Raw genomic sequence first — 22,907 nt, forward strand, 5'->3', positions numbered from 1 at the left:
CTTACATTTTTCCTAAAGTTTCATTAATCATTAGGTCTTATGGCAAAAGTCCATAGCTGAAAAACATCTACTGGACCTTTAAAAGTAGGAATGAGAAAATATCTTATAGTCTTATAAAATAGCATGATACAAAAATAAATGACAAACTTATGAAAATAAGAAGAGATCCACGTGACTATATTTTAGTAATTATAAAGTATTTATTAAGAAATAAGTCAGAAAGGGTATGTGGTGATAGATACTAAGAATTATAATACCATGCTCAGAACTTTGATCCTTTTCCTTTACAAAACAGTCAATTGAACATTTGGGAGTGTGGCGGGGATGACTGAAATCTAGGTAGAATATGGATAAACAGTCATGGGGGAAAATGGACTGGAGAATTAGATTTAGTCATTGGAGAAAATAGATTTGGGGATTAGGTACTAAAAATAGGCAAAGAGAGTAGAACATAGAAGACAGGTGGGGTGTGGTAATGTACATGAGGAAGGTAGAACACTATAGATTTGATTGTAGGTTGCTTCTACAATTGCATTATTTTTCTTGTTTTTGTCTTCTATCTTGATGAAAAAGAATTGTACAAAAATGCTACTTTTCCTCAGTGTACAAATCAGTCTTTTATTTGACATTAAGGCTCTAAAAATTGCTCCCTAATCCCTTCCCGGATCTCATCTACTTCCCCCTTCACTTCGTCCAGCTAGACTGACATCTTGCCATTTCTTGAACTTGCCAGACATGGCTGAGCTTTCACACTTACTGTTTCCTTTGCTTGGAATGTTCTTCATTCAGAAATCTGCATGTCTTGTTCCTTTGCCTCCTTTAGGTTTTTATGTAAATGTTACTTTCTCTTCTTTTCAACCTTATCTAAAATAGCAACCTCCTTATTATCCTTCCCTTAGCACTTAGTATCTGATATAATAAGTGATTTATATTTTTTTTATTTGTTTTCTCCAGGGTGGATATATGCCATTATAAATTTGTCCAAACCCATAGAAGGTCTAAGACCAAGAGTGAACATTAATGTGGACTATGGGCTTTGGGTGATAACAGTGTGTCAATTGCATCTGCAGGGCATATCTGAGAAATCTCTGCAATTATCTACTCAATTTTGCTGTGAAACTAAAACTTCTCTAAACAATAAAGTCTCTTTTAAAAAAGTTGAGGGAAAATATGCTGAGAAGTGGTTTGAGAAGAACTTCTATGGTGCAGATAATGTTCTCTTTTTGAACTGAGTGTGTTATTTCTGTGTAAATCCATTAAACTGTATACGCATAAAAAAGCAAACGCTGGACATTTTTTTCAGCCCTGAGAAGTGGCTTGTATTTTGACTATGTCTGACTTCCATGGACATTAATCAATTATGTGCATTCAGAAAAAGGTGGTACCCTCACATTTGAGCAGATGTTGAAAATTATCTTTTGGTTAGCATACTATTTAAAGGTCCTTAAAAAAAAGGCAGTGCACATTTCATTTTAAAAATTTAACGTGAACGTTTATTTATCATCTTAATGTTAATTTAATAAGCAATACAGTTTTTCCTTACATATTACATAAAGCATATACTTTATAAGAAACAGCATAGCCCTGCAATAAAAATTAGTAAGAAGTAAATAATAATTTAAATACAATAATAATAGAGTACAGAGAAAGATATACAGTGGTCAATTGCATAATTCAGGAAGAAATTACATTCTGATCTTTTGCACTCCTCCCCCTGCCCCCTGAAAAAAAGAAAGAAAGCTCAGCAAACAGGAGCATATGATCAAGGTAAATATTGTAAATAAGTAGCACCTTTGGTCAATAAAACTATTGTCAACATTTATCTTCAGGAAGCCTAAGGGGCTTTTCTCATTTTGTAAAGAAACGAAAACTAGTTAATGTGTACCATGAATTTAGCTGCTGCATAATTCAACATTTGCATAAAATGTTTACTGACAAAAATGAAATCTTCAAAATAAACTATCAGCTTAAAGATAAAATGCTATAAGTATTTGCTGTCTATACCTCACTTTGAAAATTAGCCAGAGAATTCCTCTCATAGACATTCAGTGTTACTTTGAAAATGAGCCAGAGAATTCTAACATACACCAGCCTGCACCATAGAACACTGTAGTAGTAACAATCTAGCACAATCAATTTATCTCAATAAAGGAATTATTCTGTGCCTGGCACTTTGTTAGGCACTAAAATTGTTATTGCAACTAAGAGAATGTCCCTGTCCACAGGAGCTCACAGTCCAATAAGAAAGAGATAAACTTGAAAAGATACTCAAAACTGCTGGCAAAATATATACCCCCCCACCCCCCCGAAGAATTCAACATTTGGTTTTAAATTAGTTATGTAGTTAAACCTAGACACAACAACAGAGATTTTTCTAAAACAGTATGTCCATATAACAGGGTATAAATGAAAGCAAAGTAGTAAATGATTGTTATTCAAACAAGCTAACTTAAAAATAAAGGATGTTAAAGACAATATAATTTAAAAATGATCAACACAATATACTTCTGATTTAAATAAATCTAAATTGTGTTTAAACAAAATATATTGTATGAAAATGCCAGTTCTTGCCAAGTTTAGAACTACTATATGTACAAAAATAACAGCAATATATATTCCAAGATCAAGTCACAATCACTTTAAGTACATTCATCTGTAAGAAGGCAAAAAGTAGAGGTTCTAGCTTATATTTTTAAACTTTGAAAGGCATTTATTATATTAATTTTTCAATTATAATTATTATAAAGTTTTTGAAAAAATGAAATATATATAACCATAACTTAAATTATATGAAAACAATTGATTGGATTATCTTAGGTTTCAGGCAAAGCTATCTATTTCACTATTATAGTAGCTACAATGGTATGATCGATCATTTGTTCAGTGGTGTTTAAGATGCCTATAGAGCAAAGCAAATCCATTTAAGTTTTTTCACTTAAAAATCATAAAAATACAGCCTCAGATATAATTATACTTTGAAAAAAATTCTACAGATTAACCCCTAAATCTAAATCCTAAAGAATTTTTGCAAAAGTAGGCCAGGTGTGGCTATTGTCAAGGAAAGTCATATCTATATTAGCAATATGTCATTATGTATAATTTTTATCCCAATAACCCTTACTTTTAATATTTGCCCAATGTAATAATGGGATGAGAACAATATATTTGTTAAAATAATACACGTAGGCAAGAAAATGTTTTTTAAAATTCCTCAAAAATGGGGACATATTTATTCTAGAAAAAATTGACACACTAGTTTAAAACATTTGGAGGGAAGTGCTTATAAATAAAAGGCTTCAAATCAAATATAAACTTTAGCCACTGAACAGAAAGATCCTGATCTCCCATCTTCAATACAGTATATGAATTTCTATACCTGATCTCATTTTTATCCTCATTCCAAAGAGGGAAACTTATATTTAGCTGATGCACTCACTGAGTACTGAGGCCTGCCCTGTCACAATGACAACGCAAACTTATATATGAACATCAGTTTAGCTGAATCTAACCAAACACATCACTGACTGCAGATGCATTTAGGTCCCTATTCAGGAAAGATCTTACTGTGACAATGTTTATCAAAACTTTTATTAAAGCATGTTCTTAGGGTAAATATCCTTGATGAACTAAGCAACAAATACTAAGAGTACAGATTACTGTTCTTACACTTTTACAGAGAGAATTCCTAATAGCAATTATTCTTCCCCTTCATCAGGGATCTTTTATTTAGAAGTGATTTCATTTTTTTTCCTGTTCTAGAATGGAATTAAAAGAGGAAAAATCTAGGAAGAATATATATCTAGATAAAATGAGAAGAAAGGTAGATGGGATCTCTAAGATAAAAGAAACTCTAGTTTTACTTTTGCCAGACACCTCTTGTAGATTTTAGTACTGTTTAAGTAGGTGAAACGACCATTTAAAAAAGCAAGCATTATTGAGACAGATCCTGTACTAATTATTTTATTAATCCATTCTCATATTTTTAAGCCAAATAATATTTTTGGGCCCTGGCCAGTGTGGCTCAGTTGGTGGAGTGTTGTCCCATGCACTGAAGGGTTGTCAGTTCGATCCCGTCAGGGACATGCAAGAGGCAGCCAACTGATGTGTTGCTCTCACATCCATGTTTCTCTCTCTCTCTCTCTCTCTCTCTCTCTCTCTCTCCCTTCCTCTTTCTCTAGAACTCAATAAAAAATCTTTAAAAATATTTTTGGGGTGTTCTCGAGATTATACAACGGCATTAATTTCTTGCTTATGACTTAATAATTCAACAAACTCGTATTGTGTGTTCTGTGCTGTGCTATTATACTTTTAGGGAACAAATAAGTGAGTAGTGCTTCGAAAATAAAATATGAGCATAAGACAAAAAAAGGAATCAATAGAATACTGACACATAGACTCTCTAAACAAATCATTAGTGTGTGTTTTTTAATGACTTAGATATCACTGTAACAACATATACATATTGGACAAAATCATTCACACCTCCCCCTAGTTATTACGTCTAATTTAGTCAAAATTATCTATTGTGGGAATTAGCAAATATTCTTCAAATTAAATTTACAAACATAATTTTGTAAAGTATAATTCAATTAGGAGAAATATATTCATTTTGGAAATAAAGGATTCAAGTAAGGTTAGACTATTTCCAGGAAAGTATGTATACACGCTACAAAGTTCACCATTACAAGTGATATGGCTTATCCAGTCACTCAGAGGGCAGATATATGTTTAGCCAAAGCCCTTCACCTGTTCTGGTATTATTCTGCAAAAGTATGAATTTGTAACAAACCTAACTTAAGACAAGAGATGACAAAACAAATTAATTAAATATATCTTTGATACATAAATATATCAAAAAATACAATACAAATCAAAATTACACATAATGCTTAGAGAATAAACAGTTCAGTTCACATGTCCTTTCTCACTAAATCCAGAAATATTTATACTTTACTTAAAATAGCATTGGTAGAAAACTAAAGTCAATTAAATAGTTTATTAAAAATTTGTCCTGTACTTTAATGAACAAGCTATATAAACTGGGTTAAACTTAAAACCTTTTTTTTAGATACATATGAGAGCAAAACAATAATAAACCTAGAATGAAAGTCTTAGAAGAATGTGTTAAAACTTCACTCAGACATTCACTTAATTCTTTTGTTCATCTGACCAGAACTCTTTACTAATCTATACTTAGAATATTGAGTGCCTGTGTTTCCCTAGCTTATTTTGCCATATTCGAATTTTAAAAAAGAGCAAAAGGCTTGTTAAACTGTGTGAAGAAAAATATCTGCTGAAAGACAGTGAATTTATGACCTCTGAATAATCAATCATCTGCTGAAATACTGAATATTATGCAACTTACTAACAAGCACCTATGAAGACTGAGAAACATGGAGAGCGGACAAATAGGGGAAGTAAACTAAACCTGCCAAAGAAACAAAAATCCTGTGCTAAAAATGTCCGCAATTAGATACAAAATTCTAAGAACTTGACCTACACATTGTAAAAAAAGGAAAGAAAATGGTTTTTAAAAATGATAAAAAAGAAGAAAGAAAGGAAGGGGGCAAGGTAAAGCAGCATGGGGTTGGGATGGGAGAAATAATACGGTCTGAAAAAATTCTCCTATGCTCCACTAAAGTCAAAAATTATTTTTGCAGCATTAATTTTCCTTTTAAGGCAGAGACCTACAATTATGAATTTCAATACTACCCTAACAATTCTTTCACGAATCGCACATAACCAAAGAAGGTGAAAGAAAAGCAGTGAGGGACAGAGGAGTAAAATAAGCCAGGTAGAGTTAAAACCTACAGTGTACAAACTATTGCTAGCAAAGAAGAGAATATCACAACAACAAAATCCCATGAGCCCAGCAAATTATTCAATTTTTAAGGATCGACAGAGATAGTTTCTGGAGCTCAGTTTCTGATTTTGATTATGCGAGCATGGTAATTACTGACAACTGGGTCTGTTGGTTTTGAAGTCGATTTCTCATACATGAGGTCATGCACATTGACATGTAGAATCCCAACCCTAAAAAGAAGTGACATGAATAAAGACTGTAATTTCTGTTTTATCTCAATTATTGTGTGCTCTTTGGTATTGTGAACTGTTGTGGCAAGGAATCTACTCAGGATGCTGTATCGGTGATGTCATCGCATCGAAAAGACCTACAGGATGGATGTGATGGTGCTATGTTTGAAGGTAAGAAGCTTGGTTTCTCCAAGTTGTCAGGCACTTTAAGAAAATTAGAAACATCCAGGAGAATAAGGGCCAAGCACAAAAAGATCAATTTTTGTAGATTTTAAAAAATCGCATTCAAATATATAGGTATAGAATGTACAGTCACACAAGTTCCTTTATTTGAAAGATGAGTGGTAATTGCCAAAAGTATACACTGTTGGCCCCAGGAATATGGCCACTGCTGCTAACCACAAATAAGACCAGATGCAGCGTGGGTGACTTTGTGAAGGATGTAAGACATTAGAAGTGCACCATCTGAAATAAAGCTAAGGAGAACAATGTTCCATGCATGCCAAACGTTTGGAATGAGGGAAAAAGCAATGGCACTTGTTCTGTGTATAGGTCAAAGGGAACAGGGAAAAAAATGACAATACAGATGTTCAGGAAAACCTGAAAAATGAGTTAAGGGTATAGGGGCCATTGCAGAAAATAACAGAAGTAAATATATATTGCATAGATGAACCAAGTTATTTATATATCACAAACTTTTTAAAGTGTGTTTTTTTTGTAATTTAGGATAACCTTGTAAATAAGAATCATAATTCTGAAAATAATGTTTCATAATAAGTACTTTTAATTCTTGAGTCATAATAAGTAGCTACCAATATGGGAATTACTTATCCATAAAGAAAATAACTTTTTTCTTCTAAATTCAACCTCAGGGAAAATATATTATGCTTGAATCATACAAATATGTCATTATTTTTATGAAAAGTTACATTAAAATAATTATGGATATTACATAATCATTACCATGATTTAGGATAAGGTGCATTGAGTAGAAAAACAGCCAACTTGAAATTATGTAATCAGGTTATAGCAAATGCAGTCTCTAACAAACACTATATAAATCATAATATGAATTGAAGTTAAACCTAATTGGTTTCCCTGCATAAGGTTTAAATTTGTTGTATCTATATTGTATCTAGCTTCTACCGCTTCTATTAGGAGGCAGCATGGTAGTAAACATCCTAGGGGCTCTTTCTGCTTTTAGATAAACCTGAGTTTTAGTTCTGATTCTGTCACATATTACCTTTTATCTTTGGTAATTTGCTGAATTTCTTTGTCTGTTTTTTTGGTTTTGTTTCACTCATCTATCATATCAGGCCAATAGCCTCTACCTATGATTTGGCTTGAATATTAAAAGGTATTAGGTAGGCAAAATGCATAACACATAAAGACTAGCTCCCTTCCCACTTTGCATCCTTTCTTCCTATTAAATTGAGCCTAACAGTCACAATTTTTTTTTAAATTAAGCCTAAAATTTTATACTAATGAGAGGTTTTGGGGTGTTTTTTCTTTGGAAAATGTATTTTTGATAGGAAATAAGTTTCAACTAATGATTAAGGCTATTTCTATATTTTATAACATCAACTTACATTAATACATCTTATGGTCTTTTTTTCTTTATCCTCAGTTGTCATGTGCAGCCAGAGAAGAATGAGTAAAAAATACCTAGATTTCTAAAGTGCACATTCAAGTGTATCAAACCTATGATTTTAGTTATTTCCTAGTGTCTGGGAATTTTGTGTGTGTGTGTGTGTGTGTGTGTGTGTGTGTGTGTGTGTAGATAAGGTGGTTGGAACTCAGTACTAACGAAGTGAAACTTATGTGTCATGTGAAGTTACACTGAGAAAACATCAAGTCTTCCAACATGAAGTACACCAGAGCCTGACTCCCTGCCTCTTAAATGTGTGCTGATTGGACCTAAAAAGGACCAGGAAAGATCATTATTATGTGGTAAAATGATAATGAATGTTCTAAGTTAATATTCTCTTTTCAATCTTTGAAAGATTCTGTTAAATCAATAAATATTTTAACAAGTTCAAGGGAGCAGGAAGGGTGCACAAGTAGAAAAACTTACTTTGCCCTGGAACAATTCTGCATCCTGTATGAGAATTTACATTACTCTTTCCAGTATACTCTGGTTTAAATTTTCAATATGTATGTATGGGAATTGCTATGTGTGCGTATTTGTAACTTGCTGCATTGCCACTGCCAGACATGACTGTATACATCATATCGTGCACTCTGAATGCACAATTTCCCTTCTCTTTCTTTTTTTAAACAATTTGATATAATCAGTGCCAGAAATGAAAGCATAATGAAGATGACCAAGGAGCAATAAAATAAATACGAATTGGTTTTTGACAAGAAATTCGTCAGTATGTGAATAAACCTTTTTTTGTGGAGAGAACTACTGGAATGCCCCCCACCAGCACGTCTCTACCAGCTGGTGATAAAAAGGACTATAGCCTTAGACCTAAAACCCATGATCACTATTCTGCTATTTATTCTCCTTACCCCTGAGTCTAATATCTATATTCATTTGCAAGTGTGTCTCCAGAGATTTCAAGACACATTGGGAAATGTTAAGATTGGAGAGTGACTAATTTACGATGTTGCATTGCTTATGACGAATCAGAGTTACATAGAAGAGCACTCATAATATGAAAATAGCTCATTCAAGACTCAAGATTGGATAAAATGAAGTAATAATAATAATAATAATAATAATAATAAAAACCCACAGCCCACATTTCCCTGATTAATTTACTGATGGTATTGGCACATATCGTTTGACTTAATATTTGAAAAATACAAATACCTCTTTTTTATGCAAACAGTGAACGTTCAATGAAATATGGAATTTTATATAGCTTCCTAAATATGAACCGCAGGCTTAAACAGTGCATACATTTTACAAATTAAATCCTTCATGTAAGCTATCACCAAAGCTTGATATACAGGTACAATCTTTTAGGGAATAAGAATAGCACCTGCCTCTACCGCAATTAATAAAACACACAGAAACCCCAGCAAACTCCTTCTGACATCTTGAGAGTGATATCACTTCAATAACCAAGCACTAAATGCTTGTTACTAATCATGGTCTTAACTTAAACTTCAGATCTGTAGACGAAAATATTTATACCTTTAGTCATAAAGCACAGTTTCTTTCTTGTTTACAAGCGCTTTATAACTCGAAATGGTATTCATAGTTCTGAAGGTACAGAAAACCATCATGTGCCACTATATTCAAGAGTGCTGCGGGTTCCCAGATGTTTTCACATCGCCATGAAAACGAGAAACTGCGAACTTAATCTGGGCCGCAGGATTGCAAGCTTCTTGCTATTGTTAGACACGATCCCTGCCCTTCACAAGTGCATATACCAGGTCACCCACAGCCTCCAGTCCTAGCAGCTGTTTTTTAACAGTCTCTTGGTTTAGTTAATAGTTACCAGGTAAGTTCAGAGGCAGCAGGAAGCCCAGTCAGTAGAGGGCAGAATTTTCAAGTGCCGATATCCTTATAATATGAGGCATTTTCAGCGGCTGAGTAAAAAGCCTATTAGGGATTTTTGCTTTTACATTTTTGGGGAAGGGAGGAAATGAGAGTTTAGAGGGCTCATGATAAGCACCCCTGCACTCCTAGTTTTCTCAAATGTATTACTCATAACAGTAACCTACTGATCAGCACTGCGTGTTGGGAAAAATTACTACTTGGCTTATCTGTAAACCCATCTACCAGGATTTGGGTTGATTCTACTTGCTGTCTCAGTCCGAAAATAGCTCAGATGAGTTCTGGTTAAAATAAAATCCCTGGTTATTACTTTCTGGATTACTAACAAAAATCCTTTTTAGCCCTGCCTTGTGCAACTCGGTTGGTTGGGCATCATCCCTGCTCCAAAGGTTGCAAGCTCTATATTTCTCTCTCTCTCTCTCTAACTCTCTCTCTCCTCTAAAAACCAATAAAAAATCTTTTTAAAAATCCCTTTTAAAATCAATGGACGCAGTCCATTGCTTGAGGGTAATTTAGGCTTTTAACTTAGTTTACATATTAGGTAAAAATTCTAAAAATTAATTTGAGGGTGCTATTCTCTACTACCAGGTACTAATGCCCCCCTCAAAGAAAGCATGTGCATGGGCTAATCAAATCTTACGGTTTAAAAAAGTTAGTTGTATTTTCAAATTAAGATCACCTCATTTCCACCTCCCATGTTCTTATGTTCTTATCTTTAAAATCCACATGTACAGTAGTACACACATCTTTTTTCTCCATGGATAGTTTTTAAGTAAAAAGAAAAAAAATAGTATGGTGATAATGTTCTTTTTGAACTTATTTGTTTTTTGTTCTCCAGATACTGTGAGTGGAAATTCATTTGCCTTTAGTTCCATTTCACACTTTAATATCTTAAAAAAATGAAATGTGGAGAGGGTATTCTTATAGGATTAAACATATTCCTTCTAACTACTTAAACCAGGGGTTTGGAATTCAGATCTCTATAATCAAGACTGGAAGTCACTGGAAGATTTAGAAATTATTTTAATCACCACAACCAGAGTCATGTATGAAAATAAAACCCTTGCATGGATTCTTTATATGCATAATCTCAAAATATAACTTTTAAAAAGGAAACATTTAAAATCTGCCATTGAGGGAAATCTCATCTCCGTCATTCATTATGAAGTTTTATTTAAACTAAAATCCTTTCCAATATTTTGGAGGGAAAAAAAAAAGTTCTCATAAGAAAGTCATAAACACTGGCCCGGCCGGTGTGGCTCAGTGGATGAGCGTCGTCCCATGCACCAAGAGGTCGCTGGTTCGATTCCTGGTCAGGGCATTTGCCCGGGTTGCCTGCTGGATCCTCAGTAGGAGGCAGCCAATCAATGTTTCTCTCTCATCTATGTTTCTATCTCTTTTCCCCTCTTCCTTCCTTTCTGTCTAAAAAAATCAATACAAAAACATATTTTTTAAAAAGTCATAAACACTGAAATCAGAGGTGTGATTCTTGCTATATATTAGTTTCTCTTTCTGAGGGATTACTCCCTGGCCTCTTGCTTTTGACTTCAACATCACATTGTTTAGATGCATTCAAAGGTTCAGATTCTCGGGACTCAGGCTTGTTACACGTTTCCTCCTTTGCTTTTTCCAACTTCTTTTCTTTTGCAAGCAATCTATAGTTTATAGTATTACCAATGAGCAGCCACACACTTGCTAGGAACACAATAGCCCCGCAGGCTATATACATATATTTATACTCTCCAGTTTCATCCACCAATTTACCTAAGAGACAGAACAAACAAACAAAAAACATATTTTAGGATAAAATAATAAAAGATTCATAAATAATAACATTTTCTAATAAATTCTTCCATAGACACAGTAAGTACCTATTTCTTATTTAGGTTAATATTAAATATTTAATGAAAAATTAGTTTAGGACTTATACATATAAATAAGGGCATGTATGTGCACATGCAGCATTATATTACTGGTATATTAAAATTATTGAGCATTATTACCCTCAACACAAATGTACAATTAAGACAAAGTAGGTATATATGCTTTGGGGTGCATATTCATAAATACATACATGTTTAATATCTATTCATGTAGAAATAGATGTTTATCTATCTATTTATTTACAGCAGACACATGGAGATTGCTTCACTCCTTCCCATGCTTCCTATCTTTTGAAAAAAGAGGGAAACATTACATTCTTTAGGAAAACCCAAAGGCTTTTATAAAGTTCATAGAGGACATGATGTTTACTAAATGCTTTCTCTATGCCCAGTGCTAGGCTAAACACTATTTGCAATATCTCACCGGCTCCCACAGAAGCACTGGGAAGTAATCTGAGCATGGTTACACAGCCAGGGAGGGGCAGACTCTGGGTCTGATCAAGGACTGTCTGAATCTCACATTCCTATGAGCTTCACCAACTCTCATGGTTAAGCGTATGTCACTTTTGTGGCTAATTACAGTTTTTACTTTATCTAAATCTAAATTATTAAGGCCAAACTAATCAGAAAAAAATGTTGCCCGCCGCGCATGGCTCAGTGGTTGATCGTCAACCTATGAACCAGGAGGTCATGGTTCGATTCCCATTCGAGGCTTGATCCCCAGTAGGGGGTGTGCAGGAGGTGGCTGATCAATGATTCTCTTTTATCATTGATGTTTCTATCTCTCTCTCCCTCTCCCTTCCTCTCTGAAATCAATACTAAATGTTTTTTTTAAAAAAGAAAGAAAATGTTTATTCCATTTGATTATTGAAAATATGAAAAAAACTAGCTTGGTGCCATATAATCTGAAGGCTTTATTGACTTTTAAAAATATTTCAGTTCATAGATTTGCCTCTTGCTTTTTTTTTTTATGCAGGCACCCAATTCTTAACAATAATTATTACCAGCAAACCTGAGTGTACACAAATCCATGTTGTTTCTTATATGCTTATTCCAGGTGATTCTGATAAACACCTATTTGTTTAGTCAGAATCTCTATCATTCTAACTGAAACCTACTCAGTAGCTCAGTGTTAAATTTAGTTACTTTTGAAATTAACTATTTAAACAAGGTTCCCTGTTTTAATTAGGTAAATGGTGGAATAGGCTCATTTGAATGCATATGACACATACATAAGCATATGACACATACAAAAACTGCATAATTTAATTTCCCATTCTGACTTTAAGTCAAATATTCTTTTTATACAATGATTGTCACACTTTAACATACATAAACATCAGTTCTATGCCCCTATCAGAGTTCATATCACTGTAGGCTGCCGAATCAACCTACTTTCAAAATGTTTTGGGAGTTTTTTAATCATCATCAAGAAACCATATATGATTTCTAGAACTAAAGCTTCAGTTCTTTGTGAGTACAGCAGTGAAAGTCTTGGCTGACAAAAAATAAAAATAAAAATCATGCTCTCCCTACCCTTTACTGCTTTACGAACAACAGTAGTAGGAGCAGCAGCAACTGTGTGAGAAGTAACTACAACAAGACCCATTCATTCAAAAGTATTTACTGAGTGCCTACAATGTGCCAGACACCATTCTAGGAGATGCCACATGCTGCAGAGAAGAAGCCCATCTCAGAGTCATGGAGTGTCTGTCAGGGGTGGCAGGAGGCAGAAACAGGATGAAAAAGGTGGAAGTATTATGGCTAGAGTGTGAGAGCTTCATGAAGGAGCCACAAGTCAGTTGCTGCCATAGCTATCACTGGCGCAATGGTTTGGCAATATTAAACAATAAGCATTTAAGGGTGCAGAAATAGATGTAAATATTCATAAAGGTTCTCAGCCCAAGGAGAAGTAGCCAAATCAGATTCCTTCATTTTCATCCTGAAAGCCCACCCACTACATCTGTTGACCTTTTTTTTTTTTTTTAATCATCCCACCATGGCTACTGAAATACAATTTTCTCTGTTGATACTAAGAATTTTATTGCTAATGAATAGGCTTCTAAAACCCATTTGGTAAAATTGCTTCTGTATGAAAAGATAGGCTAATTATACTTGTCTTATAAAATAAAATCCATTGGCTGATAAATATACTGACTGTTTTTAACTGTTTTTAAAAATTGTTTTGGTGCCATGCTACATCCACACTGAGGGATATACCACCCAAAACAACTGTGCAATTTACTAGAGGACAAGCGTGGTGGACAGCAAGTACACAAATACACAGCTCATTCCTAACCAAGTGAAAAAGCAAAAGGTAAAAAGTCAAAGTGTCCTAAGTTAGCAAATTAAAGATAAATTATCCCACTTTTGAAATGATTTCTTAATGTCATGTAAGAAAACTTTTGTAAACTGATTAAAATACATTGAAAATTTTACATTTAGCCCGGCATTGACTGTGACCACCAGGGGGCAGGGTAGGAGTCTAAGTGAATACGTAAGTTTAGTATTAGCCAAAATATATAGTGGTTACTGAAAAATTCTGGTCCACAAAAAGCATTTAATATTTATAACATTAATATGTTATAAACAAAAATTAAGCAAAGTATAAACTTCAAAATGAACTTATACATGCGTCTTAGTGTCCTTATTGGGTTATTTACACAGACGCTTTTGTAAGCATATTAAAAATATTTTAGATCTTAAAATTAAAATATAGTCTTTATAATGTATAAATATGAACTATAAGTGTCTGATAAATATGACTTTTATTGATATATATATATGTATGTATATATATATATATATATATATATATATATATATATCCTATCAGTGGGTATTATAAAAGTATTCCTCCCTTAGGCATGTACTGGCAACAAAATCCATTTCAATATAACCAATAAGAAAATCGATCCTGACTTTTTGAGAGAGCTATTTTAAATTTTTGACTAATGTTAATATAGATGGAAGAGAAATCTATCACCAATGATAAAATTTAAAAAGTGACTTTTTCATTAAACATTTTTAAAAACACCAAAACAACTGATACGGGTAAAAAACCTAAACATTATGCAACTAATTACCAGTTTAACTTAAATTCTTAAGTTCATAGGTCCAGCGTTTGAAACAAATTTAGATCTAAATTCAACTAATTATGAAGTTCAAACATACATAATCAACCCTAAAATTAACACACCCTCAGTCCTTCAGGCTATTCGTATTTTTTAAATGACAAAGCATGTGATATATTACAAAGAACATCTCAGTCAATAGCTATTGATTTGAAGCTTTTTGCTTTCCTTGATGCGAAATCTTACCAGCCAGAGGAGGGCCAAGGAGAACCGGACAGCACTCCACAATGGTGACGAGCCCCACGGCGCTGGAAAATCTTTGAGCACCAACAAGGTCCATGAGACTTTCAAAGAGGATACTGCTAACACTCCCAAACCCAAGGCCAAAAAATATAGCATAAAACACCAGGCTTATGTAGTCCTCTGCCAACGGGCACAAGAGATGACACACTCCCGTGTACATAATCGCAAAACTGAAGAAGTACTGGATTCGAGGTCGAACAAGTTTGGTGTTTGCAATGAATCCTACTGCAGGCCTCGCAAACATGTCAACAAAAGCCATAACCGACAGCAGGAAGGCTGCCGAGTACTCATCAATCCCCTTGTCTTTAGCATATGGAGCCAAGAATATAACGGGGGCAAAAAACCCTAGAAACATAATGACATTTCCAGATAAGTATATCAAAAACCCCCTATGCTTGAAAAGGGAGAAATCTAAATAGTTATTCACTTTTTCCCAGGCTGATTGCTTCTTGTGGCCTTTTTTCACACCCGACCCAAGCTCTGTCTCGCCAATCTTATTTTGGGCCTTAGTACTTAGTTTGGATTCAACGGGTCTCATGAGAGCCCCCGCCACACAGGCATTCAACAATATGCCTCCCAAAATCATGAAGCTGCCTTTCCAGCCGAACATATTAAAAAGGAACTGATTGAAAGGAGCTAATGTACTTAAGAAAACAGGACTTCCTGCCATGGCGAGCCCATTCGCCATGGGTCGTTTCTTATAGAAGTATTTGCCAATGATTGTTAAGGCGGGTTGCAGGTTGAAGGCTAGACCTAAACCTGCAAAGAACAAAACAGAAGGAAGAAAAACACAAACACATTATGCCACTCACAAAAGAAATTACTCTTCAAAACTTACATTCAATTGGGTAAGGCAGGACTCAAAAGGCAATAGCAGGTGGGGATTTTTGTTAATCATCAATATCAAGAGAACGGCACAGAAAAAGTTTTTCATAACGGGACACTTGGTATGGACGATGGTTTCATATTCCTTACATTTTAAAGCACAAAAATAAAACCAAAAACTTTTACTGATGTTTCAAAAATCAGAGAACAGGTCGAAACTAGGACAAAATTATTAGTTCTTATAATTACAATCACTTAGTTCCACAGATTTTCATCTCCTTTCATATTTACATAAATATATTTAGATATACATACATATATACAAACACACACACACACACACACACACACACACATATATATATATATATATATATATATATATATATATATATATATATTTCCTTTTGGGAAAGATTGCATTTAAAACATGAATGGTTTCTTTTCAGTTGAACACACTAAAAATTTTGTCACTTATAAGCAATCTTAGGTCTCCCCAGAGATATTTCTTCAAAGCCATGCAAATAATAAAAAAGAATAATAAATTCATGTCATTAGTTCCATGCTCTCCATTCTCACATTCCACATTTCATGAATATAGATGCATGTGCGTGTTAACTAAAAAGCAAATAATTTTGGGGCTTGAAACATAGTCTTATTTCAGGGAGTAAAGGTTATTGTTTATGTAAGTCACAAGTCCCTGCTGTCTAGGGAGCTTCTTGGCAGTGCTAAATATCGCCTTTGAAAATTTATTCTTTCTTATAGCTCGCCAAGGTACTATTTAGCAATAGTAATGAAAAAGTTTGTTTAAAAAGTACACAAAGTTGATTGATATAAACTACCTCTCTTTCACTCTGCACCTACATATTATTCCATATTATTTTAGGAGTTATAGAAGTAAGAATTCCGCATTTACTAATCTATGTAATTGAGACAGTCCTGCCAAGTAGTTAAGTATTTAGATTCTGGGACACTCAGTTGTGAGTACAAATACTTATTGCAAACAACTAATACAAATGTTTTCTATGAGGAGGAGGGTCCCTAAAAGCTGACTGGGAGGAACGAAGAGCATGCTTGGAGAGTAACAGGGCAGTACGCTCCCTGATTCTACCGCTGCCCTCTGCCGTACCTGCGAGATATGCAGAATAAGTGTAAAGAGACCCAATATACAAATAATAAAACTGACCAGCCTATAGTCAGTGGCTTGAAAGTGGAAGAACCAAAATTAAAACTCAGCAATTGTTTTCAAATGTATTTTTCTTTTTAACTTTTACATACACACACACACACACATAATGAGAGAGAGAGAGAGAGAGAGAGAGAGAGAGAGAGAGAGATGGATTTGTTATTCCTCTTATTTATGCATCCATTGGTTGATTCTTGCATGCGACCCGACTGGAGATTAAACCCACAACCTTGGCTCACAGGGAGGACACTCTAACCACCGAGCTACCTGGCCAGGGCCCAAATTGTGTTTTGAAATTGTGTGCTAAGTTTCTTCATCCTATGCCATCTCCTCTCCCCCAGTTCCCATTCTGTCACCTGGAATTTTACTTTCAGATGGTAATCCAAGTTCTCCTTAAGAGAGAGTGGCCATCTATTTCCTATTCTGGCATGGCAAAGCAAGCACGAGATTTGAAATAAAAAAATCTAAATCTGCCTCAACTACTTTCCTATGTGTGCTACTTGGCAAAACATTTAGACTTCTTCAGCTCTAATTCCCTCAACAACAAAGATACGGTTGCCAAAATCAACTAAATTCTAGAACTGTAAGATATTATATAATGACATTGTGATGATTATTATTTGCTAATATTTATTTAAAAGTAATAAAATGCTGGGCACTCTGTACTCCATGTTAACTTTTTCATTTAATCATTCCAAGAACTCCCAAATAATAGAGCTATCATTTCCCCCATTTTAAAGACAAAGAGAATGGGGCATAAGGAGGTTAATTTACCCAGGATCACACAGCTAATGTGTGCTGTCAGGTTTCTAAAAAACGTGTCTGATTTCAGATACCAAAAAGTATTGGCTGACAATAACTTATGATAATTTTTTTATAGGTGTACTTAATGGTTGACTCGAGCAGCACCAAAGCCTCCAAGACCCAAAGGAATGGAATTGAAGTTAGAATAATATTCAGGGTGGGGCAAAAGTAAGGTTTGCAATTATTTGTATTACAATAATTAATAAATAATAATACAAGAATGAACTGTTTCACACACTCATAACTGTAAACCTATTTTTGCCCCACCTTTATAATACTGTTGCTATTTGTGGTGCAGTAATACCCAGATCACCTTTTCCCTGATACATCTACTTGTAAACTTAGTCTTACTTCCATCGCAAATATAATGCATAGCATTTCAGCACAAAGGAAAGGGCATTCTCTCCATTCTGGCAATTTTTGGACAGAATAAGATTCTCTCACTCACAAAAGATGTTTTACCAGATCAAGAAAAGAGGGAGAGAGGTGTTGATAGGAAGTAAAGAGAAGGATTTAACATCACTATGTTGTAGGCTTTAATGCTTCAAATTTTTTTTCACCACATGACACATAAGTGCAAGGTTAGACTGATCTAAAATCACAATAAAAAGAGAAATATGTTTACCTTGTTATCTGTGGGCATAAGAAAAAGATTCAATTTCTTTACATATTGAAGTCTAATTTTTCTTAACACCGAGTATAGATTTGTTTGATTCAATTTATTATCGAGGCTAATAAACATTGTATTTTCCAAATGTACATATTCAGGTCAGTTTAAGTCGAGAGACATTTTGCATAAGAAACAACTATAATCAAATGCTAGGATGTCATTTGAAAATATTTGTGTTTAGTGGCCAATGTGCCTTGTAGAGCTTTACACCAGAGTCTTTTTAGGAAGGAAACAAAGGGGCACCAATACAGAGCTCCACATAAACAGAACACAATAATTCTATTGTTAAAGCTAAGTCAGTGCATCCAGAAAACAACTCTTTGCCACCGTTTTTAACCTATTATGTAAAATATCAGATATTGTAAATACTAATAAGTAATGAAAAATACATTTTCTTAAATGAAGCTATTTATATGCCAGAAAGCTTCTGTCGGCCATCTTAACTGGCTGAAGAGTAAAGGGTAAAATGATAAAAACAGACCAATGCTGTTTTGTTTTTGACATTTATATCATAGAGCATTATGTATCTGATGAATCATTTTCTCCCATTACCTGAAATAATTTTGATTGGACATTCCATAGCTAGTATTTCAATGTATTAGATGAAAATAATTCAAGATCGTACCTGATATAAAATAAAATTCAAAGAAAACAATGAGAATGTTCTATTGTTCCTGTATTTTAGACAGTTTTGTGAACAACAGGAGTGTTGAAATAATAAGCTGAAAACAAAACTTACCTCCAATGAATCCCACCGTGACGTAGAGCTCTATTACGCTGGTGCTAAAAGAGGCTGTGACCAACCCCACACAGCACAGCAAGCCTCCGAGCATCACCACTGGCCGGCTACCATATTTATTCACCAAAATACTGCTTATGGGACCTGAGTAGAGATGAGATTAAGAAATATTCAGTTGCTGGGTCATTTATTTTTAACATTGTTAATTTTGAAAGCTGAGAATGCACATTTTAATGATCAAAAAAAACCCAGTAGTACACAGAGCATATAATGAAGACTTCAGTACATTCCAATCAGTTTGACTGATTATCTTTAATCATACATATAAAAGCACATAAAATAACACATTAGAACTACATAATATATAGTTTATGATCATAGTCATTCAACTTTTGATGAAAAAGTTTTTTGACAAAATATAGCTAAATTGTCTAAATATCTTAGTAAATGCAGGAAAATTTATGTAACAAAAATCTAGCCATTATATAAATGACGTCTTAGAATTTTGTTTTTTAGAATACTGTACACACACACACACACACACACACACACATGCTCTTAGAGTTCAATTTTTAAATTAGAACCCATTATGCTTTTTCTTTAATATTGTTTCTTTGATTCTAAGACACCAGTTGTTTCCATATCTTATTGTATTAGAAATAAGGATGTCTTACACTTGATGATCTCTGAACAATTCCTGTTTATCAGGGTGCAGTCATAGGTAGTACTGTAGCTATCATGGCCCATGAATGCTTGAACTGTGCTAGTACGTTAATTCTGTGGCTTGGTTGGGCAATAGGAATAACTCACATTAACTCATACTTTAATCAAACCATTTAAGGACCATTTAAAATGGAATATGAAACCTTCATTGTTTTCTGAAAAATTTTGTGTTGACACATTCTGGTAGGGCCAAGAAAGTACCAGCCCAAACTTGCAAAATGGATGCAGTAGTATAGATGGGATTACCAGAAAAAAATGGTGGATTTCTCCTTTAAAATATGCTCCCTCTTGGACAAGGAGAACAATCTCTTATGTTAAGCATGAACATCAAGGATTTAGACTCAAAAACTAATTTAGGAGAGCCAAGTACTGCCTGGAAAGAAGGTTTTGAAATGCCTTGCTCAATTTTTTTTAAATGTACATTTTCTGGATATATGTGTGTATTTGTGTGTATATGCATAAAATATTCAAGAATGATTAAATTAATGTAAGTATGTCTTTAAAAGCTCTTTTGGTAATTATAAAATGAAAGTTATAAATATTAATAAAGTGCTGCATCTTATTTTAGTGCACATCATTTTTTTAATGGTATTTTATAAAATAATGGTACAACTGCCCTCACCAGATATACCAAGGCTGTGGGTTTGATCTCTAGCGGGGCACATATGGGCATCAACCAATGAATGCACGAATGGGTGGAACAACAAATCCCTCTAAAATCAATAAATAAATATTAAAAATAATATACAATTTAACAATTGAGGCTTAGAGTCAATGAAAATCCATACTAGTTCATAAAACTTGTCAATGTGTAAATGATTTAATTTGACATTTCATTTTTCACTTAAAATTATATTTCATCTGCCGAAACCGGTTTGGCTCAATGGACTGAGGGGTCCCAGGTTCGATTCCGGTCAAGGGCATGTACCTGGGTTGCGGGCACATCCCCAGTGGGAGATGTGCGGGAGGCAGCTGATCGATGTTTCTCTCTCATCGATGTTTCTGACTCTGTCTCTCTCCCTTCCTCTCTGTAAAAAATCAATAAAATATATTAAAAAAATTATATTTCATCTGAAATTAGGGACACTGCTTTTCTTAAAATAATTTAACTAACTCAATTTAATTCAACTTAACTCAAATTAGTTTAATACAGTATTTCTTGAGCCAGTTTTCACATGCCAAGGATGAGTTAATCCTCAATGCATTACAGTCCAGAGAAAGAAATAACCAAGAAGTTATTTTAAGAACTGTGGTGGGTGCTTTGATAAAAACTAGACAATCAGAATAAATTCAAAGGCATTTACCAATTATTTAGATTAATAACAATGATCTCTTCTCAGTAGCACTGATATTATGTATACCATTTTCTATGTGGTGCCTAGATAATTAAAAAAATGAGTTAACTGATTTACTACATTTTATAATTGTGTTTGCCCCAAATGTGTAAACTTAAATTGGAACATAGGCTGTGAATCACAACTAAATTTGCAATGTATGTGAAATAATTATATCTAAATGTTGGGATAACTACATCAAAGCTTTTTCCATCACTGTGATTAACTAAAGAAAGTCCCTAAAGAAAACATTTAGAGGTGCTGGCATTTTTTTTTGAGGTGGCTTAGATAGTTTCTATATTGGGATTAGTCAAAATGCAGTAAGAGTTATAATTTTAACAAATAATTTTATTTTAAGCTATATACTTTAGTTAAATGATATCTTATATGGGATATATTTACATAAGTCATCTATAATCTTTTTCCTGGCCAAAAAACAACAACACTTCATAAGTGATTATTTAGAAATAATCAAAGCTCTATATTCCACTACTTCCTTGTCTTCTGAAAGCTACTTCTGTCAGCTACTTCTGTTTTTCCTGGTGTGGCTCCATAATACTTACAAAAAGGATACTTATTCTGCAAGGAAGCTTTTGTGGATTCTTATAAATTACAGTTTGCCCACTCTTAGAACTCCTGTTACACTTAGAGTTGGTAACACACACACACACACACACACAATTATTTACTCCCCATTTCATTTGTTTGAATCTTGTTCATACGTATAAAATGTCATAAAATATGTCTACTTTATAATAGTCGTGGGTCAAAATTTAAATTATGATATAAAGTAAAATACACTCATTTTGTAAATAATTTTTTAAAAAATATATTTTATTGATTTTTTACAGAGAGGAAGGGAGAAGGATAGAGAGTTAGAAACATCAATGAGAGAGAAACATCGATCAGCTGCCTCCTGCACACCCCCTACTGGGGATGTGCCTACAACCAAGGTACATGCCCTTGACTGGAATTGAGCCTGGGACCCCTCAGTCCGCAGACCGACGCTCTATCCACTGAGCCAAACCGGCAAGGGCTGTAAAGAATTGTTAATGCTTAATATTAGCTTGAGGAGGCATCTAACATTAGATGTAAAATGATACCGTCCATTATCTCTCTATCCTACAAGCAGCTTAGTTTATTGTTACTAACAAGAAATATAAAATTAAAAACAAAAACGGATTCTCTTCACATGTGATTTTTATTAAGCATGAGCTGGCTTCCCAGGTGTCCCCTTTTGATTAATCATAGGCCTAATTATAGACTGAGCTCATTCATTCATTCATTTATTAATTCAATCATTCTGGAAGTTTGTACTCAGCATGTATTTTCAAGTAATCATGATGTTTAATCATTAGTTATGTCAAAAAAAGAAACCTCTGTACCTACTGATAGTTATATCTGAGCCCATACCTAAGTGCAGCAGTTATTGTTCATCAAAAATCTTTGTTCTATTTGCTCATCAAGCTGTTATAAAAAATGACGTGCAAGAATAATAATGTTTTATTTGCAAAAAATTCACAAAAGTATCAGACTGTATCTAATTTCTTCTGATCCTGCTTTCCAATCGAAGAATTTTTAGTGTTAAGTATAATGGCCACATGCATGTTAACTATGAAGTTGTATAGGAGAGTTTCCTCAGAGAGCAGTGTAAGGATCTTAATACTGTCACCTGTATTCCCACTACTTCCTTGTCTTCTAAAAGCTACTTCTGTCAGCTACTTCTGTTTTTCTTGGTGTGGCTCCATAATATTTACCAAAAGGATACTTATTATGGTAAGGAAGTTTCTGTGGGTTCTTATAAATTACAGAGTTTGCCCAC

At 34.0% G+C, this 22,907-nt stretch overlaps 1 protein-coding gene across 1 annotated transcript in view; it reads right to left on the reverse strand.

Moving 5' to 3' along the window:
* Nucleotides 1-10,550: 10,550 nt before the first annotated feature.
* Nucleotides 10,551-22,907, reverse strand: part of SLC16A7 (solute carrier family 16 member 7) — a 136,104-nt gene continuing 123,747 nt past the window's right edge. The window contains exons 4-6 of the mRNA XM_006093527.3: nucleotides 19,029-19,172; nucleotides 14,748-15,563; nucleotides 10,551-11,308 (exon numbers count right to left, since the gene is read on the reverse strand). Coding sequence (XP_006093589.1) covers nucleotides 11,037-11,308; nucleotides 14,748-15,563; nucleotides 19,029-19,172 — 1,232 coding nt within the window. The 3' untranslated portion in view covers nucleotides 10,551-11,036. The remainder of the gene's footprint in view (nucleotides 11,309-14,747; nucleotides 15,564-19,028; nucleotides 19,173-22,907) is intronic.

The sequence above is a fragment of the Myotis lucifugus genome, unplaced genomic scaffold (genome assembly GCF_000147115.1).
Source record: "Myotis lucifugus unplaced genomic scaffold, Myoluc2.0 scaffold_119, whole genome shotgun sequence".
Lineage (NCBI taxonomy): Eukaryota > Metazoa > Chordata > Mammalia > Chiroptera > Vespertilionidae > Myotis > Myotis lucifugus.